General features: G+C 59.5%; 1 protein-coding gene across 1 annotated transcript in view; it reads left to right on the top strand.

Moving 5' to 3' along the window:
• SMARCD3 (SWI/SNF related, matrix associated, actin dependent regulator of chromatin, subfamily d, member 3) overlaps nucleotides 1-15,741 on the top strand; it is a 35,747-nt gene extending 20,006 nt beyond the window's left edge. The window contains exons 4-13 of the mRNA XM_044422536.1: nucleotides 1,645-1,767; nucleotides 3,462-3,584; nucleotides 3,910-4,005; nucleotides 7,152-7,253; nucleotides 8,422-8,583; nucleotides 9,271-9,368; nucleotides 9,979-10,114; nucleotides 12,440-12,562; nucleotides 15,299-15,400; nucleotides 15,505-15,741. Of these exons, the coding sequence (XP_044278471.1) occupies nucleotides 1,645-1,767; nucleotides 3,462-3,584; nucleotides 3,910-4,005; nucleotides 7,152-7,253; nucleotides 8,422-8,583; nucleotides 9,271-9,368; nucleotides 9,979-10,114; nucleotides 12,440-12,562; nucleotides 15,299-15,400; nucleotides 15,505-15,558 (1,119 nt within the window). The 3' untranslated portion in view covers nucleotides 15,559-15,741. The remainder of the gene's footprint in view (nucleotides 1-1,644; nucleotides 1,768-3,461; nucleotides 3,585-3,909; nucleotides 4,006-7,151; nucleotides 7,254-8,421; nucleotides 8,584-9,270; nucleotides 9,369-9,978; nucleotides 10,115-12,439; nucleotides 12,563-15,298; nucleotides 15,401-15,504) is intronic.
• The last annotated feature ends 3,770 nt before the right edge of the window (nucleotides 15,742-19,511 follow it).

The raw sequence follows: 19,511 nt of genomic DNA, 5'->3' as shown, positions 1-19,511 counted from the left end.
GCGTGGGGGGCTGGGTCCCCCGTCTCTGGTGGCCTCCCTGCTGGAGGCGTTCACGCTGGGATGCCTCTGGGAGGGGCTGTGTGGCGGCAGTGGTGCCCGGCGGGTGGGACCATGCAGCAGGTCCCGTCCAGGGCATGCCACCCAGCAGGAAGCCTGGACGGTGCACTGCCTGCCGTGGCAGAGACCCCTGTGCTTTTGCCCGCCTGGGCCAGCCTGCTGGGTGGCCCGCTCCTGCTTCCTGGCGGCCGCTTTTGCGGCACTGGGGTGGCCCGGCATGCGGCGGCCCCAGCAAGGCCAGTGCACCATCCGGTGCTCGGCAGAGCGGCTCCGTTGCCCCTTCCGTTTGACGGTGTGGCCTTATTCAGGTTGTGCCTTGCCAGCTGCCGCTTGTTTTGCTTGAACCCAGAGCCGCCTCCCGAGGGATAGTAAGCGTTGCTCTTCCACTGCAGGTAGCAAGCATTACTCTTCAGTTGGCTCTGCACACTACTGGGGGACATGGCCCCGCTCCTGGGTTTGCACCCGCAATCGTGCACCCACACGCTTGTCCCTAGGATGGGTGCCGGCCCATGGCAAGAGCCCCTGTCCTTCCCTGGCAGTTGCCGGTCTGGGAAACAGGTGCGGGAGAGAGCGCCCGCTCTGGCTGCAGCCTGCCAGCTCTCCTGCTCTGCACCATGTGTCCACCCCTGAGAGTCCCCACAAGGGCACGTGGCCCTCGGCAGAGGAGCAGATCTCCGGCCCGCCCTGGGGGACTCTTCACGGTGACGCTGGCGGAGCAGGCGAGCTGCGAGACCGGCAAGCGGCTTTCTCAGATGAAAGTCCAGACAGCTTTTCAGACTTTGTCTCTGCCGAGGGGATAGTCCTCATGGCATAGTAGAAAGGGAGAGCTGGAAGGGGCCCGAAGGCCATCGGGTCCACCCGCTGCTGCTACAGGACACCAGGTCACACCACCCCACTCAGGTGAAGGTCCGGTTGCTCCTTGAATGCCTCCAGCGTGGGAGAGCCCCCGCCTCTCCAGGCAGCCGGTCCCACTGCCGTATTGCTCTGGCCGTGAGGAAGCTTTTCCTGATGTCCTGGCTGAGTCTGGGTTGTTGTTAAGGTTTATTTATTGATTTTAAACTGACCAGGCTGTTTCCACTGTTTTATGTATTTTATTTATTCTATGTATTTTTTTTGTATTTATATGCGGGATTTTAATGAATGTAAGCCGCCCCGAGGCTTATGCGAAGGGGGCAGCATATAAGCTGTTTAAATAAATAAATTTGAATGGATCATTCTGTGTCCTGCACTGGGGCATCAGCGATAAGAGCTCTTGACCTTCCTCTTTGTGACAGCCTGTGAGATACTTCTATTGGGGTAGTTTCCAAGCACGCAGATGCTGGCGTGGACCCCATGTGGGCTTGGCCCAAGCCCCGCTTGTCCCTGGAAGCGGCCCAGCGGTGTTTCCCGGCCGGGCAGATCCTCCTTTGCTCAGCCGACACGAAGGAAGGAGGAGCGCTTTCGCACCCAGCAGCTCTCTTGCTCAGCCGAGTGCCGCTTCCATGGACTGGGTGAGGCGTGGAGATGCAGGCCAGGACGTGTCCCCGCGGGCTGCCCCATCCCCAGCAGAGACACCCCTGCCCCAGTGACTCTCCACTGTCCTTGCAGATCCGGGAGCTGGTCCCCGAGTCCCAGGCCTACATGGACCTCCTGGCTTTCGAGAGGAAGCTGGACCAGACCATCATGCGAAAGCGAGTGGACATCCAGGAAGCCCTGAAGAGGCCGATGAAGGTAGGAGTAGCAGCCCCGCTGGGCCGCAAGGGGAACAGGCGGCTGCTGGGACCGTCTGGGGGCTGCTGCTTCTGCAGGCGGCCCTTCCCTCCTCGAAACAGCCCCCTCCTCCTGACTCCACTCCGAAGTTGCTGCTTGATGCCATGCCCCAGAGGCACCTTCTCTTGGCATGTGTGGGCTGCCCTGTCTTCCCGAAGGGGCTTGCTTGGGATTTGATGTAGGGTCTTCCTGTTCATCAAGGCCAAGGGCAGGCCCCTCATTGAGACTAGGCTGCTTTAGAAGTACCTGATGCAGATGTTATTTTTCTGCTTTGTGGTTTATTTTGTCCTTTTAATGACTGCATTTTAGTTAATAATTAAGTTGTACTTGTTACTTGCTGATTTCTGTTCATTTCTGCCGCTGGTGAGTTTCCTGGTGGGGGGCTTTTGAGGCCATGGGCTGGACCATACATGTGGGAAATAAAATGCTGCGAACTCTGGTTGTAAAGGCCAAAGGATTGCTCAGCAACCTGGCCAAACGGTGAGCTCAGGCTTGGATGGGGCAAGAAAGTGCTTCTGGCCATGTGCAGATGCGTTTTCTGCCATCTTTTAGCATCAGAAAGCACAGCTGCTTGCGAGGTCTCTCTTCATCACTTCATTGCGGCTGTGGGCTTCCCCACACAGATGGCTGGCATTTGCCAAGTGGCAACAAAAGGCTGTGAGGTGCCCCTCTGTGAAGGGTGCCTGCAGGCCAAGAGCCGCTCTCTGATCTGCTTGGGTGTTATTTGTATACCACCTGACGGCTGACTCGAAGGGGGAATGGGATGATGCCCAAAAGGGAGCCGGGAGTCCAAGAAGTCTCCCTGCAAACGTCAGGGAGCCCACGCTGGCCAGGGCCCCGGATGCGACACACGCGGCTCCGGGCTTCTGGGCTGTGCTGCCAGGGCCTCGGAGCGGGAGGCCGGGAGGCTCTTCCGGCCGCCTGCAGCGTGGGTGGCTGCTGCCAGCCCTTCGGGAGGCTGGCCTGCCCAGCCAGGCGTGGGCCTGCCTCTCGGCCGTCCTGAACGGCAGGCAGCCCAGAGGCTGGCGTGGCCCCTTGGCCAGGGCTGCAGCTCCTGCCGGTCTCTGGAGGGCAGCCCCCGGGGCATGCCGGGGGCACTCGGCCAGGGCTGGGGGTGCCACGTGCAGTGGCAGGAGCCCCCTGGGCAGGCTCTGTTGGCTTTGCCCCGCCAGCTGCCTGGCTTAGACTGGCGTTTTCAACTGCCGGTCCCTGCACCAGCACCGCTCCGTGGGAGATTTCCTGCTGGTCTGGGGGTGGGGGCACATCCCGCTTGCACGGACCAGCATGGGGCTGGCCGTGCTCCACCTCTTCCTTCTCGGTTGGCTTTACACTCGCAGAGGGACGCCGGTGCCACCAGACAGGGGCGGGGAGGGGGGAGGTGGCTCGGTGGGAGCCAAGCTGGGCCGATTTTGGTATTTTGTTTTTTGTTGCTTGGTTTCTGGTTGCTTTGGAGAATTTTCTTTCTTTTTTGGTATGGTGTTTGGAAACAAATCCACAGAATGTATTATGTTTATGGTCCTTTTTGTTTCTGCTTCAGTGGTCCCTGAGGGGGCTTTCTTGTTTTCTACAGTCCCCAGCTGCGGAAAGGTTGAAAACCACTGGTTTAGACCCCCACCCCATTCCCCGCCCCTGACTTTAGACTGTCTGTCCAACAGCAAAAGCGGAAGTTACGCCTGTACATCTCCAACACTTTCAACCCAGCCAAATCAGATGCGGATGATTCGGAGGGCAGCATCGCCTCATGGGAGCTGCGCGTGGAGGGCAAGCTGCTTGACGATGTACGCCTGGCCGGCCTTCTCTGCCTCCTCTTGCCGGGGCTGGCCGCAGCTGCCTGGGGTGACGGCTGGCCAGGGCTGTGCCGAGCAGGCCTCTGCCAGGGCAGAAGTGGATCTGAGCGGGATGCGCAGGGTGGGCAGGCGGCCTTGGGGTGGCCTGCAGAGCTTGACTCTGCTTCCGCGGGAGCAGTTGGGTGGCCCATCTGCTCCCCACCGCCGGCTCCACGGGGGCAGCCTCGCTGGCTAATGGCTGGAGCAGAGCATCTGGAATGGGAGGGAGAGGCCCGTCTCATCGCCGGCTGTGAGGTTCCTCCTCCTAATTTCACAGCTCAGCAAGCAGAAGCGGAAGTTCTCCTCTTTTTTCAAGAGTTTGGTCATTGAGCTGGACAAGGATCTCTACGGGCCGGACAATCACCTGGTGGAGGTAAGTGGGGGCGACACCCGAGGCCAAAGCAACAAGCTCAGGAGCATCTTAAGATAAACATTAACTCATAGAGAAAAAGAGGAAAGAATAGACCATGAACTATACATTTAGGAGAGAGAGGAGGCAGGACGAAAAAAGAAAAGACCAAATTTGTATATTTTGGGCATGCTAGACTCCTAAGCGTGTGTTAGATTAATTAATGCCTTTTCATTCTAGAGTTATTATTTATTTATTTATTTATTTATAAGGCTTTTATGCCGCCCCATTCGCCAAAGCCAAATATTTGCCAATCCAATATTAGTGTAAGTTAATTTTTCCAGGAAGGATCTTCTGTTTCTTCTCTAGTGGCCCTGACCCATTGCCAGTAACGCTGTCAGCTGCTCAGACAGAACTTCCAGTCTCTTCCAAATAAATCTTCTAAAGTTTCCCCAAAGCCCAGTTTCCCCAAAGACCAACAGATGGCGCCAAATAGCACAATGGCAGATGACCAAATTAGAAAAAATATATATATCTGTCATTCTTCTCAGAGTGATCCTCCCTGTTTGCCATCATCCAGAAATAGGGCCATACAGAAATCACGCATCCGTTTTCAGGATGGCTTCCTCAGATCAGTTCTCAGCCAGCCCTTAAGGACAGCCGTGTCTTCTCAGACCACTCTGTCTCCCCGCACCAGCAAGCCCCAGGCATCACAAGCTGCTCAGATCAACAGCCACCTGCATCCAGTCCATCATCCTTAGCCTCCCAGTCCAGTCAGCAAATGACTTCACAGCTTTACCGCCCGATTAGGAGTTCGATGTGAAGCAGCTGGTCAGGCATGAGCTCCATTTGGGCAAGTAGAAGTTGTTTCAAAGTCCCGAAACAAAGATGCAGGTAAGGTCTGCAAGGCAACTTCGAAACAATTCCTTGTTTACCTCGTTTTGCCATCTTGATGGTCTCAGATTGGTCAGGTTTCTGGTCACCAGATCTTCATCTCAAAGGTGAAGTAAAATGAGGACTAGCCTCAGTGTTGCTTGCCAAAACAAACACCACTGGCAAAACAAGGTGGGAGTCCACACAACACCATCCCAACAAGCCACTCTCTTTCCTGTACCCCGATCCCACCTGCTCTTACGGGGCGAGATCGGCACCATGTGGGAGCACGTGCTGGAAGACTGCAGGGCCACGGCGTTGACTGCTCTAAACAGAAACAGCTCAGTTCCACATTTCCCACCGTTCACCCTGATCACCAGAACGATCCCCAGGACTGTCCTCGTAGCCCAGGGCACCTGAGGGAATGGTGGTTCATGAGACTCCTCCGGCTTTACCAGCAGAACTTCCTCCAGCTTCTGCATTCCCAGGACCTGATCTTGCAAGACCGGGGCCAAGTTCTTCACCACGGCAGCAGGACCTTGCACCTCACGGCCTGGCGAATCATACCCTGGAGCGCCAGGGAGGACCCCTACTGCCAGAAGTCAGGCCCATCTTAGACGCGGCGTGTAAGCTGCTTGCAGGAAGGCCCTGCCGAGAGAAGTGGGGGACCTTCGCGGCCTTTGCCTGCCAGGAAGGCTTTAACACGCAGCCGGCCGTGACCAAGCGCGTCCTGCGAGGCCACGTCAGGAAAGGACCGGCACCGCCTCCATTTTGGCGTAATTGGCAGCCACCTCCTCCTTTCACCCAACAGTCGGAGGAGCCTTGGCCTTTGTGCAGAGAGGGCCCAGAGGAGGACCACGGGGGGGATCAGGGGCTGGAGGCGAAGCCCTGGGAGGCAAGATTGCGGAACTGGGCACGTGCAGCCTCAGGGAGAGGAGGTTCGGAGGGGCTGTGCGAGCCTCCACGAGGACCTCCGAGGCCGCCCCAGAGAGGGAGCACGAGGTCTCTTCTCATTCCTTCCGGAGTGTGGGAATAATGACTCAAGTTCCAAGAAACCAGGTTCAGACCGGACGCCAGGAGGAATGTCCTGACAACCAGAGCAGCACTGCAACAGAGCCTGTGACCTGGGGAGCTGGTGGCTCCTCCTCGCTGGAGACGTCCAGGGAGCGTCTGGACAGCCCTCTGAGTGGCTAATAACTAAATATGTTGTTCTTTGTGCAAAAGTATGTGAAGCCTGCAAGTCACTTGTGCAAACCAGAACTCCTCTTGGGCTCACTTGCTGGATGCCCACGCAAATACTATAGATTAAGGGACGGACGGGAGAATGTTGGCTTAGTTCTAGAGCTGGGGAAGTCTGACGGATTCCCACGGCAAGACCTCATTCCTCACACATTCCTATTGATAGCACACTGGCAATGATTCGCTATGTCGCAGTGCCCCCTGCAGGCTTTTTGTCTTTGGTTTATGGGATGGTTTGACAGCGGCCCATTAGCATCGTGCTCTCTTGGAACTTGAATCTCCGTCAGCTGGCAATCAAAAGCGATGCAGCCGGTTCATAACCACTTCACAGACTTGTGTAGCAAAGTTCTTGGTGTCCAGACAAGTCTGTCTTGCTGCTCGCCCAAGTGCCCGGCCCCCATGGAGGCACCCCATCCCTCTCGCCCCTCCTGTCCCTCTGCCACCTGCAGGCAGCATCTGCTTCCGTGGGAGGCAGCTCCACCGTTCTTCATGGACCTGCTTTCAGATGGACACGGATGGGCTTGTGATGTGGGAGGACTGAAATCCCTGGCCTCTTTCAGCCGTCGGGCTCGCTGGGGTGCTCTGGAAGATGTTCCTGTTCCCCACGCCATCTGCTGGGGGACAGAGGCGGAGCAGGCAGGCCTCTGCCCTGCCCCTAGACTCTTCCCTTGTGACCCTGGCCCAAATGGCTGCCAGAAGGCACAGGCCTCGTGCACATCCCGGTAATTCCTTCACGCCCACCGCCGTTTTGTTGCTCGCACAAAGAGCTGGAACTGCAGAGGAGAAGGCAGAGTCTCCTGAATTAGAAATTGGGGTGGTGGGCCGGGTTGTTGTGTGGGAGGGGCTTGGCGTGGCTAGTGATGGACTTGGTGGTAGCCCCCTCACCACTCAGCCTGCAGGCGGGGCAGGGCCTCTGTGAAATCCAGGAGAGTGGCGTCCCCAAGGCTGTGGCCCCCGGATCGATGAGCAAGAAAAAGCTGCCCAAGGCTGCCTCTGCTGGGCCCCCCCTCGGGGGGGGGCGGGCGCTGAGCAGCTCCACTTGCGCTTGTCTCTGGCAGTGGCACAGGACCCCCACCACCCAGGAGACAGATGGCTTCCAGGTGAAGAGGCCAGGCGACGTCAGCGTGCGATGCACCCTCCTGCTCATGCTGGATTACCAGGTCAGAGATGCTGGTGGCTGGTCCTGGCGAGCGTGCCGGCCTCGTGAGGGCATGGGGTCCCTCCGAGCACTGCCGCCTCCTGCGGCCGCCCAGGGTGGGAGCGGGGGTGGGGAGCACCCAGGCGGAGGCTGGGGGAGAGGCCGTGGCGGGATCGTACGGCGGAGTGGGAGGCCCGCATCTGACAAGGTTCAGGGCGGCCTCTGAGTGGAAGCTCTTCCCCAGGCAGCCATCAGGGGTGCAGAGGGCAGGGGATATCCAGCCTCCTGGCGGCCGTCCTTTTAGGCCTTGTCCTGAGCCTCTGCCAGAGGAGGGCTGACGGCGGCCCCTCGCCTTGTGCCCGTGGCGGCACCCTGCTGGAAAGGACACCGGGTGCCTGGAGGAGAGGAGGCAGCCCGTCCTTGCCCTGCGGTGCCCGGAGGGCCACTTCGCGAAGCTGAGCGGGCCCAGCCACTGGGCCCTGCACACGGGGCTCCTGCAGGGCCCGCTGCCCATCGGCCCCCCGAGGCGAGGAGGCCCGGGCCCGCGCCAGGGACTTGGAGGGCCTCGCCTCCGGGGCCGTCTTTGGCACTCTGACTTGGCTCTGCTCCGATCGTGCTGCTGTACTTTTTAATTGCAGTTTTTCCTTTGAATGATGTTGAGTGGTGTAAGCGACTTTGGACACAAGTGCTGGGAAAACGAGGCATTAATGTTACTGCCTGACCAAATGAACAGCCCCGAACCTGTCAGTGATCCTCTGTCGCCAGCACCTCTCCCCAGGAGGCTGCAGGGGAGCAGGGTGGCTGGGCTGAGAGGGAGGCTGCGGCGGTGTGGCGCTGGGGCGCTGGCTGCAGCCCGTGCACTGCCAGGATGGCCCCCTGGCTGGCTCACGGTGAGCCGTGTGCAGGGGCAGGAGTGAGGGGCCGGGAGCAGCCACAGGCCTCGCCCTGGGGTCCTCCGTGGGCCCTTGGCTGCTGCTCTGTGGCTGCCGCTGCGGCAAAGCTCCTCCTCCCACCTTCGCCGAGCTCCGGGCTCCCCTGCAGAGCGGGGGGCTTCCTCTGGCCAGTTGGATCCCAGGCGAGGTGCCGCTCGCTGGCCCCCGGCCCTGGCCGAGGGCCCGGTTCCCAGCGCAGCAGAGCCAGGCCAGCCCCACGCCTGAGGCCATTGCTCGCTCGCTCTCTCCCTGCCGCAGCCCCCCCAATTCAAGCTCGACCCTCGCCTGGCTCGGCTGCTGGGCATCCACACACAGACACGCTCGGCCATTATCCAGGCGCTCTGGCAGTACATCAAGACGAACAAGCTGCAGGACTCCCACGACAAGGAGTACATCAACTGCGACAAGTATTTTCAACAGGTCAGTGCGGCTGCCGGCCACCCGGGGGCAGCACTGCCTTGCCAGCCGGCCTGGCCACGCTGTGGGCTGCAGCCTCCCACCTGGCAGCGGCCACCAGTCGCCTCGGCATACTGGGGACGACTGGGCGGGGAGAGGAGGCCCGAGGCAAAGCAGGCTCGTTGTGGACCAAAACGGTCCTCTGGCACCGCGCACACATGCCGGGGTGGAGTGCGTGGGAGTGAGGGGGCCCACAAGCACACACACTCCTGGGGAGCCCCCCCCACACGCCCCCAGCCCCTGCGCTTCCCCGGGCATCCCTGAAGAGGCTACAGAAAGACTTTCTCGCGCCCACGTTTCCTAGCGGTGCCCTCTTTCCCCGGCGGTGAGGAATGCTGTGGTGCGAGGAGCGGGGCCACTCTGCCAAGCCGAAAGGCCGGCTTGTGTTGGGCAGCCCCTCGGCCCCGCTCGCGCCCTCGGTCTGGGGAGCCCGCCGCAACTTCCTTTCCCACCAGCCCCCACTTGCTGCTCTGCGGTCCCTCGCTGGATCATCTGGGAGAGTCCCGCCATCTCCCACTCACCCCTTTGTTTCTGAGAAGTGGGGGGGTCGCTGTGCTCTCCTGGGGGGGGCAGCCTGCTGAAGTCCTGGGGAGGCTTTCTAACGGTTGGCTCCCGCTGATGCCAAGGCACTGCTCTGCTTTGCTGTTTCAGATCTTTGACTGCCCACGACTAAAGTTTTCCGAGATCCCCCAGAGGCTCACAAACCTGCTGCTCCCACCGGACCCCATTGTCATCAACCATATCATCAGGTCAGGCGGCGGCCGCTCCTGCTTTGCCCCTTGCCAGGAGCAGACCCAGAAAGCTCCCCCACCTCGGGAAGGGGCGCCTCCTGCCCACGGAGGCCTGGAGCAGCCCTTGACTGGGCGGCGGGAGCTGGTGGCCCTCTGGCATGGCCTGCCCGAGCTGGGCGCCACCGGCCAGGCGTTCGCTCTGTCCCGGCTCTCGCCTTGGTGCTCTTCGCCCTTTCAGGCCCACTCGAGCATTTCTCAAGGAGCACAACCCGAAGGATGCTTTCTCACCCCGTGGGGCAAAGGGGAAGAAGAGCCCGCAGGCCGCGTGTCCTGGGGGAGCCATGCCAGCTCAGTGTGGGGGGGGGGGCGGGCAGAGTCCTCCTGTGTCCCTGAAGCCAAGCAGAGCATTCTCTGGAAGGGCCGCCCCCGCTTTGCATGTGGAAGGCCGGCAACAGCTCCCGGTGGGGCGGGGGGGGGGTCTCCGCTGGATGCCTGCGGGCAGAGCCACTGCTGACAGTCAGGACCACAGGCCGTGGAGGAGCCCCCCGTGGGGTGCGTGGAGGGCAGCTTCTTCCCCCAGCCGGCAGCGTGCAGCCAGCCTGTGAAGGCTCCTTCCTCTCCCCCGCAGCGTGGACCCCAATGACCAGAAGAAGACGGCCTGCTATGACATCGATGTCGAGGTGGAGGACCCCCTGAAGGGCCAGATGAGCAGCTTCCTCCTCTCCACAGCAAATCAGCAGGAGATCACTGCCCTGGATAACAAGGTGTGGCTGAGGCGGGGGCGGGAGCAGCCCCCCCCCGAGCGCAGGGGCCACTCATGCAGTGGGGCAGGGGCGGGAGGGGCTTGGATAGGATGCTCTCAGCAGGGGCGGGTGTTGCAGAGAACTGTTTCTGCACCGAATTCTGCAGGCTTGTTCGGGACATGCGCCCCCGCCCCCCCCGCGCAGAACGAGCAACAACGTTCTGCACTGTGTGAGTAAACTCGCCCAGTCCACCGTTTCCACACCACACCTTGTGCCAGAGCCCAGCAGGGTCTTCCTGCGTGGCGTGGGAGGAAATCCAGCCTGGGCGGCCAGGGGTCCTCCGGCCACTCACCGCAAGATGGGGAGCCTCTGGAGGCAGCATGTGGTTACTGGCTCCCCAGCCCTGGCCTGCTTGTGGGCTTCCCGTCGGGCCCCTTGGGTAGGAAGCAGCGAGCAGGGTGCTCCGCTGTGGCCCGGTCCAGTGCTGCGCTTCTCGAGCTCCGGGTGCAAGAGCACCTGTGTAGGAAGGTGGGCGAAGAGCGGGGCCCAGCTGGCCAGTGGGGGAGCTCCTTGGCCCCGTCCGGCCACCGCTGTGACCAAGCGCAGCCGTGCTGGGCAGCCTGGCCTCGGGCGTGCCTTCTGTGCCCCTCGCTCGGCTCAGTGACGTGGGGTTTGTGCCACGGCTGGTTCTGCAGCAAGGGGGCACGCAGTCCCGCTGCTCAAAGGCTCCAGTAAATGTTTCTGAGAAGGCCCAACCCCAAGACAGGGGAAAATAAATCAATGAACCATTTCAATGAAATTCCATTTCTACCCTTTGAGTGTTAAAGGCTAAGGAAAGACTCAAAGACAGTCATAATTAGAATACATCTGGGTAGCTAAGTGCCTTTACTGTGAATTTAACAGTTCATGCCACACTACTAAAGGTGGCTGGGCGAATGAGTATTTTGCAGGAGCATGTCCTGACTCCATTCATCTTCTCATCCTGCTACGCTGCCCATTTTAAGCCTTCTTTAAGCTGAAGCATGAAAGGCAACCAGAATAAGGGAAGGTCTGAGCTGCCCAGAGGGCTTTGGCCGTTGGGCAGTGTGCGCGCTCAGGAGGCAGGCAGGCAGATGGTGGGCTGGCGAGTGTGAGCATGCGCACGTGGGGGCCACGCATGCCCCTTGTTGACCGGGGCCACCCACTTCTCCCAGCTGGGGCGATGCTCACTCGTGCAGAATGCCACGAAGAGGGCGGGTGTGTTCTTGGGGTTGTTTGCTTGTTTGTTTGTTCATTCAAAACTTTTCTATCCTGTCCGCCACTGAGGTCTCGGGTCTTACAATAAACAGGGTGGAGCTCGGCATCCAAATGAGTTGCCATGTAATAAAACCCCACATTAAAATCACAGTCAAACCTTGAAATATTGGGAAAATAAAAAGGTTTCAGCCTGGCGCCGAAAGAAATAAAGCAGTGGCTCCCAGCAAACCTCTCTGGGGAGCGTGTCCCATAATTGGGGCACCACCGCAGAGAAGGCCCCTCTCTGGGTAGCCACCCTCCTAATCTCCTTCAAGGAGGGCTCCCAGAGCAGGGTCTCCGCCCCAAATCTTAAGGGGCAGGCAGGCATATGGGGAAGGAGACTTTCCTTCAGGTTTCCAGGCCCTACGCCTCTTAGAGCTTTATAGGTCATCCCCTTCACCTTAAATTTGGCCTGGACTTCAACTGGCAGCCGGTGCAGATGGAAAAAGACCAGCGTTATATGTGCATCCAGTCCCTGTTAACGTCCTGGGATCTGTTCTAGCTGAGAGCACCTGAGGAGCAGCCCTGCAGCTCATAGCCAGGCCAAAAGGGTGCCCCTTGGCCTGCTGCACTAGCGCAGCCTGCCTCCTCCTGAGCTAGCCCCAGTCCCTGCCCCACGCCCAGGGCAGGGCTGCTGCCGCCGCCTTGGTGCAGCCGCCTCTGGAGCAGCATCTTCTGGGGCTTATGGCTCTGGAGCGCCTGCACTTGCAAGCTGCCCTCTCTGGACAACAGTTAGGTGATGTTCAAGACCGGAACAAGCTGAGCACCCCTGCACCCTGCTCTCCCTCGGATTCCATGATGCTGCTGCCTGCAGAGGGCAGAGGAGGCGTTGGGCCAGGCAGCCGAGCACACGAGCCTCGCTGACCGGTGTAGTGCAGGGAAGGAGATAAGGGCTCGCTTCCCAGTTAGACCCGGAGGCCCCCTCCTTCCGGCTGTGGCCACGGAGGGAGGCTGCGCCCACCACTGGTGTAACGAGGCCAGGTTGAGGTGGGAGAGCCACACAAGCCAGGTGAGAGAGAGCTGGAGGAATCTGTGCAAGTCGCTTCTTTTTCTGCCTTGTTCCATGTCCAGATTCATGAGACAATTGAGTCCATCAACCAGTTAAAGATACAGCGAGATTTCATGCTGAGCTTCTCCAAAGACCCCAAAGGCTACATTCAGGACCTTCTCCGGTCCCAGAGCCGGGATCTCAAGGTAGGGCTGCTGCTGGCCGGGAGATGCATGCAAATCGCAGGGGCTGCTGGAAGTGGAATGAGCGTGTGGTGGTGGCGGAGGGCAAGTCCTTGTCTTATGTATTTACTTCCACTTCTGTGCTGCCCTATAACCTGAAGGTCCACTGGGTGGCTTACGGATGCTAGAACAGCACACAATATGGTAATAAAACAGTTAATAAAACAGATAAAACAATAAAATAATAGATAAACCATCTCATGATAAAATATGATCACACAAAACATGATACATACAGCCAATAGATGAACAACCAAAAATTAAATAAGTAATCTATAACAAAATATATATGTATAAATTAAATTAAAGCCTTTTTAAATAAAAAAGTTTTCACCTGGCACCTAAAAGAAAGAAGAGTATATCCCTGGAGACTGAGTTCCAAAATCTAGGCACTGCTGCTGAAAATGCCCTTCCACTAGCCCAGGGGCCGGCAACCTTGAACCCTCAGAGAGCCATTTGGACCTGTTTCCCACAGAAAAGAAAACACCAGGAGCCGCAAAACCCTTTTGACATCTAAAATGAAGATAACACTGCATATATCGGTTTTTACCTTAATGCTATGTATATCTTCATTATGATTTAGCTGCAGCTCTTGTTCAGTCACTAAAATCTGTTATTTTTAATCTTACATTATACACTAGTAGGACTCCTTTCATATATTTTGAATAGGAGAACAGCTTCCTGAAGAGTCAAAGTCAGTCCTAAAGGGCTGCATGCATTAAACAGCAAACCCCATACGTTTGTCAGCAGTAAAAGCAAATGAATCTACCCACATACCGTTAAACGTTTGGTTTTCTTCAGAAACTTTTCTTTGATTTATCCATGGTTGGCCTACGCTGGGGGGGGGGGTGTCCACAGATCAGCGGCTGCTGTGCCAGAGATATAGGTGTGTTTAGTGACTGATTAGCAGATAAACAGTCAAGTGCCGTGAATTGTGACAGGTCCCAAGTGCAGCTTTTAACATTCAGAGGAAGGAGATTACATGTCAGCAACATTTCGTTTTGCACAATGTGAGAGCCTGCAGGAAGCTTGTTAGCAGAGGAGTGTAGCGATTTACTCGACTAGCTGATTTCCTTAACCAGCTAACTCCGCGTTCCTGAGTGGAGCTTCGAGCAGCTGTGTTTTGAGCAACGGAGCCACAGCAGAGGGGCTCAAGAGCCACGTGTGACGCTGGAGCCGTGGGTTGCCGCCCCCTGCCCTAGCCCTTTCCCCCTTGATCTCACCAGGGGAGGGTATCCAGAGGAGTCCCGAAGAGTAGGAATGGCTAGGAATACATGGCGAGAGGTGCTCCCTCAGGTGCCCTGGCCCCAAGCTGTTAGGGCTTTCAGTGTCAAAGGGAACCCTAACTGGGCCCGGACTGGAAGAGGGAGCCAATGCGGCTGGCGGTGGGCTGCCGTAATGCATTCTTGCCAGCCAGTCCTGGCAAGCAGCCTCGCCACTCTGTGCTGTGTCAGTTGCAACGTCCAGGCTGTTTGCAAAGGTAGCCCCATGCAGAGTCCAGGAGTCCAGGCAAGAGGTTAGCAGTGCATGGGCCACTGCGACAAGGCTCCACTCATGCAAGTAGGAACGTTGCTGAGAAATCAGCCCAGGATGATGGAGGTTGCTTCTGGCCACTGAGTCCACGTGAGAAACAGGGGGAGCTCAGAGTCGGGGAGTGCCCCTGAGCTAAGAACCTTCTCCTTTAGGGAGAGTGCAACCCCATCCAGGATAGCCCGAAAATGCCCTAGTTGGACTGCAGGCGTGCCCACCAAAAGGCCACCATCTCGTCTGGATTCAGCTCCAGTTTATTGACCCTCGTCCAGCCCATTACTGAGTTCAGGCACTGGTCCAGGACAGCTGCTGCCTCACCTGGGTCAGAAGAAAAAGTGAGGTAGAGCTGGGTGTCGTCAGCATGCTGAGGACGCCTTAGTCCACCCCTCTGGATGACTTCCCTGAGCAGCTTTATGTAGATGTTGAAAAGCATGGGGGATAGAATAGAACCTTGAGGAACCCCGTGGCACAGTTGCCACGGAGCAGAGTGACAGGCCCCAGCACCACTGTCTGGAACCGGGCAGCCACGCAGGAGCGGTACCACTGCAGAGCAGTGCCCCGACTCCCAACCCGGCCGGCTGTTCCAGAAGGATACCGTGGTTGATACTGCTGAAAGTTGCTGAGGTCCGAGAATCAGCAAGGCCACCCTCCCCCCGTCGCTCTCCCAGCAAAGGTCATTCCACAGGGCGACCAAGGCAGTCTTGTCCTGAACCCAGGACGGACAAACCCCATTGACATGGGTCTGGGTAGTCGCTTCCCCCAAAGGTGCCTGCAGCTGCTGGCCCACCACACGCTCTGTCACCTTGCCCAGGAAGGGGGCATTGGCTGTTGGTGTGAAATGGTTCCCTGGGTCCAGGCCTGGCTTTGTGCTGTTTCACAGCCACCTTTGGTCAGTGGACCGTAAGAGAAAGGGGACGACAGCTGGGCTGAACTGGTTGCCCAGTAACTGATCTGTCTATCTCTTGAATGGGACAGTAAGGAAATAATGTTCAATTCCTGCTGCAAACTTGAGGTGACCTAATTTGGAGGGGGATTAGAAAAGCCCCTTCAATGACAGCTCCCCTTGTTCAGAAAGGGGCCCTTTCCACAGCCCCTGGCAGACTGTTCCCACAAGAGGAGCATCAGTGCGGCTTCTCACGGCCCTGACACGCTGCCTTCTTCGCCTGGCAGGTGATGACCGATGTGGCGGGGAATCCCGAGGAGGAGCGGAGAGCCGAGTTCTACCACGAGCCTTGGTCCCAAGAGGCAGTGAGCCGGTACTTCTACTGCAAGGTAAGGCATGGGGGCGGGGGAGCGCTGGGCTGCCCGGCGATCCCACACCCCGCAGCCCACACGGAGCGGCTGCGGCCCGGCCACGATCCCCTTTGCTCTTCCAGATCCAGCAGCGCCGGCAAGAGCTGGAGCAGTCTCTGGGCGTGCGCAACACATAAAGGACTGACTCACAGCCAGGCGGACACTTTGCCCCTTCGCCAGCTGGCGGGCGTCTCCGAGTGACACGGCTCCTGCCTCATCGAGCACAGACCGATTCATGACCGGCCAGGGGCTTTCGCTGCAGCAGCAGCAGCCTCGCCCTCTTCAGAGTGTGTTTTGCCCCTGGGGCTGCCTTCCTCTTCCTCTTCTTCCTCCTCAGCCCCTGCTAAGCCTAGAGGTGAGGGGCTTTGGTGCCATCACTCACTCCCGGCAGCAGCTGCTGGGACAGGGTGCCTGCACTTGCCGCACGCAGACCCCCTGGGAGGCACACCGGGCGGGCACAAGCCTGGCCAGGCGGTTCGCCAGAGCCCTTTCCGCAGGGCGATGGACGAATGGCGCCCTGCCTGGCTGGCACCGTGCCCCGTGCACCTTCGCTGGGCCTGCTGTGGCCAAGTGCCTGCAGCCCCGAGAGCCTGGGTCAGTGGAGGCTGCAGAGGAAGCCCCAGCTCAGGCCAGGCACACTTGCCTCGTGGCCACGCGGAGGCAGCCGCCTGCGCAGCCGCACCGCCTTGGGCAGAGCAAGAGGGCCTGGGTGACGGGCAGTGAGCGTGCCACCCAACTAACGCTCCCTGCCTGTTCCCGGGGCGAGGCCCCTCCCCTTCTCACGGGAGAGGAGAGGAGGGGCAGGACTTCCAGCCATTCCCCTGCAAGTGTGCCCCCAAAGCCCCTTCGGTGGCTGAGCCAAAGGAGGCCCCCCATGGCCTCCGTCTGCGCGAGTGCGGGGCAGGCTGCCGCTGACCGGGCCAGTTCTCCAGCAGTGGGGCTGCCCCATGACGCAAGTGCCAGAGGGAGGCTCATTTTGTGGGGAGACTCCAGAGCTGATGGTGACCATGCCTGTCCCTGCCCAGTATCTCCCAGCCAGCCGCTGCGCCTGGGGCCTCGGCTCAGCTGGGGAGTGGCGCCTCCTCCTGCTGCCTGGGACCCGCCGGAGCCAGCCTCGGCCCGGCGAGGGTGTCGCAGAGGGGTGCCTCGGCCCCTCGCTGGCCGTTCTGCCTCTGAGCAGGTGCCGCCTCACCTCCCAAGGAGCTGGAGTGGAGCAGCAAGGCCAGAACCTCTGGGAAGCCGTCCCAGCTATGCTGCCTGCAGAGGGTGGCCCTCCCGGGGTTCCTTGCCCAGGCCTGTTCCTGGAATGGGCAGGTGCTTCCCTGCGAGGGGAGGGCCTGCCTCTCCAGGGCCAGCTTGGTTGCTTGCTTGCTCCAGAAAGCCAGGCGGGGCATGGGAGGGCTCAGCAGCAGCCCTGCCAGGGCCCTGGCCGCTCGCAGCAGCACACGCCGTCTGCCGCTGCCCCTTCCTCCTGCCATGTTTGCACAGCTGCCGCCACTCTGCTGGGAGCGGGAGCGGGAGCGGGGCCTTGCCGGGAGGGGCTGGCTGCTCTGCAAATGCATGCACACCACGGGGATGCTGCCCTGCTCGTGCCGTGCCCTGTTGGCCTGGGAAGGAGCTTCCCCTCTGTGGCCTGGCTGTGTATCCTTTCCGGGCGAGTCCGTTCTAGCTCTAGCTCAGCAGCTTCTGCTCCTGGAGAAACTGCAGCCGAGGCCAGGGCGGTCCCGGAGCTCCACTCCCCGCGTGCCTGTGGGGCTGCCAGCCATGAGCCAGCTCGGCTGTGGATCCATGCCTGGCCTCACCCAGTGAGCAAAGGGGCAGCACTGGAAGATGCATTTCACAGGTGGGAGGGCCAAAGCTCATTCGCAGCAGGAGCCTGCCCGCCCGGCCTGCGGATACACGCATGTGTGCCCGAGAGTCTTGCCCAGGGCTTCCACAGGGATGGGCCCGACAAGGGATGGCAGAATGCAGTCGCGGAGCACAGGCCGGGCATGCAGAATGCCCCAGGGCTGGGAAAGACCCGAGTGTGAGGCCCCCAAGAGCCATTGCTGGCAGTCAGTGCTGGGGGCAGAAGCAGGCCTGGCCTGGCCTGGCCGAGGCAGCCTGCCTCCCTTGCTCCTGGGATCGTCAGACGAGCAGGACTGACTGGCTCCCTCTTACAAGCGTGATCGTTGTCGTCTCCAACAGCCTCCCTAGGACCAGAGCCACAAGGAAGAGGCCGTTCCTGCGTGGGCTGCGGGGCTGGAGCAAGGCTTGGAACTGAGCCACTCTCTGTGCGGCTAGCGCTTTTGGAAGTCTACAGAGGAGGGTCCCCCTCTGCATGGCCAAAGAAAGCTGGGCATGCGATGTTGGCTCAGAGTCCAGGCTGAGTTTTGCCCCATCCCGGAGTGACGGAGGCCTGATGCGGCTGCAGATGACGAGGACGGCTCAGCTGGGCCTGCCCATCGCTCAGGAGGGAGTGCAGCCCCCATCCCCTCCTGAGTGGCAGGTGCGGGGGTCCTTGGGGCACAGCTGCAGCTGCCTTGCTCAGCCTGCTGCCTGCAGAGGTTCTCCTGGCGGGTTTTCCGGAGCACCTCGGAGGGGGCCGATTCCAGCAGGCTGTGCCAAAGCTTGAGGGGTTTGTGCATTCTGTGGCCCCGGACCGTCTGTCAGCCCCAGAAGAGGAAACCTCTTTAGGTCATCCTCTGTCCTGTCCTTGGGTAAATCTGTTGGGAAAGGTCTGTTGGAGTATCTGGGCAGGATATTTGGGATCCGAGAGGCAGGGATCAAGGCGAGGCTGGCCAGGGGTCATGCAGTCTCAGCCTGGTCCTTTCTCCACAAGGATACGTGCCTCTTCAGGAGCAAGGAGATCTGAAAGCAAGGTCAGCCTGGATGCCCCCAGGGCAGCCAGAACAGGTGCGAATTCACAGGCCCCGACTCACTGCCCCTTGTGCCCCAGGTCCCTGGAGACCTGGAGGAGACAAGCTGCCACAAGCACCGCTCTGCCTTCACTGCCGAGAGGCTGCACAGAGGGACAGAGGGTAGGCACAGTGAACGGCCGGGTCTGGAGCTGCTGGCTGGGAGAGGCCACTGCTGTGGCCGATGCAAGGACACACACACTCCGGTGGCTCCAAAGCCGGCAGGTCCACATTTGCCTCTGCCCACAGGTGCCACTGGGTGACCAGGACTGGCACTTCTGTGCTGGGGCAGAAGAGTGGCATTTCGCAGGCTGGAAGGGAGGGGCCTGGCAGCCCTGCCCTGCCCAGCCCACCCACATCCGCCCCCAGGTGGCTCCTGGGCCTGAAGGCAAGAGGCATACAGTCTTTTGCAGGTGGGCTGGGCCCTGGCAGGAGCTCTGCCCGCCTCCCTGGAAGCCGCTTGCAGGGGCAGACGGCACTCGAGAAGACAACGCCGGAGAAGCTGCAGGCTCGCTCTTGCTCTGCTGCACCCCACCTGTCCGCCCCAGGCCCACTAGAGTCATTGCATGTGTGGGGCTGTAGCCAAATGTCCTGGGGAGGGGGGGGAGGGAGGGCACACAGGTTCTGCTACCAGGGAAAAGTCATTTTTGTAACTGCTGTGTGGTTTCCAGTTTCAGTGTCTGTTTTCACGTGTTGTTGGCAGCTGCATTGCCTGCAATCCTCTCTAGGACCAGCACCCACCTGGCTCCTGCAGGGAAGGGGAGCTCGGAGAGGACGGCACAAACCCCATCGTCTCCCTGGTGGTTGCCATGTCTTTATTGTATGGTGCAGAGTGATTCGTAGACAAGCTTTTAAATAATAAATACTTTGATTATTTGTATCCATTGCAGATAAGCTGAGTACCTCATTTAGCCTTGGCATGCTGGGCTCCCTCATGCCCCATGCGAACACGGCATCCGTGGGCGCCTGGCACAGCTTGGCAGCCTCTGGGGGAAAAGTAAACCAGGACGGGCTGCCATGCCGTGGACAAGTCCTCCCTTCCTCACCTGCGCCCTCACCTGCCTTACGGTGGGGACGGCCCAGAGAGCTCCTGCTGTTGGGCAGCAAAAAGTGAGGTCAATAAAGTCATGCTTCTGCAGCTGCACTATCCACCCCCTCGCTAGTTATTAAAGGAGCTTTAGTCTTAAAACCCC

Source organism: Varanus komodoensis, unplaced genomic scaffold (assembly GCF_004798865.1).
Source record: "Varanus komodoensis strain SLA01 unplaced genomic scaffold, ASM479886v1 scaffold129, whole genome shotgun sequence".
Taxonomy (NCBI): domain Eukaryota; kingdom Metazoa; phylum Chordata; class Lepidosauria; order Squamata; family Varanidae; genus Varanus; species Varanus komodoensis.
The sequence above is the reverse complement of the archived record's forward strand: the minus strand, read 5'-3'. Positions and strand labels throughout refer to the sequence as shown.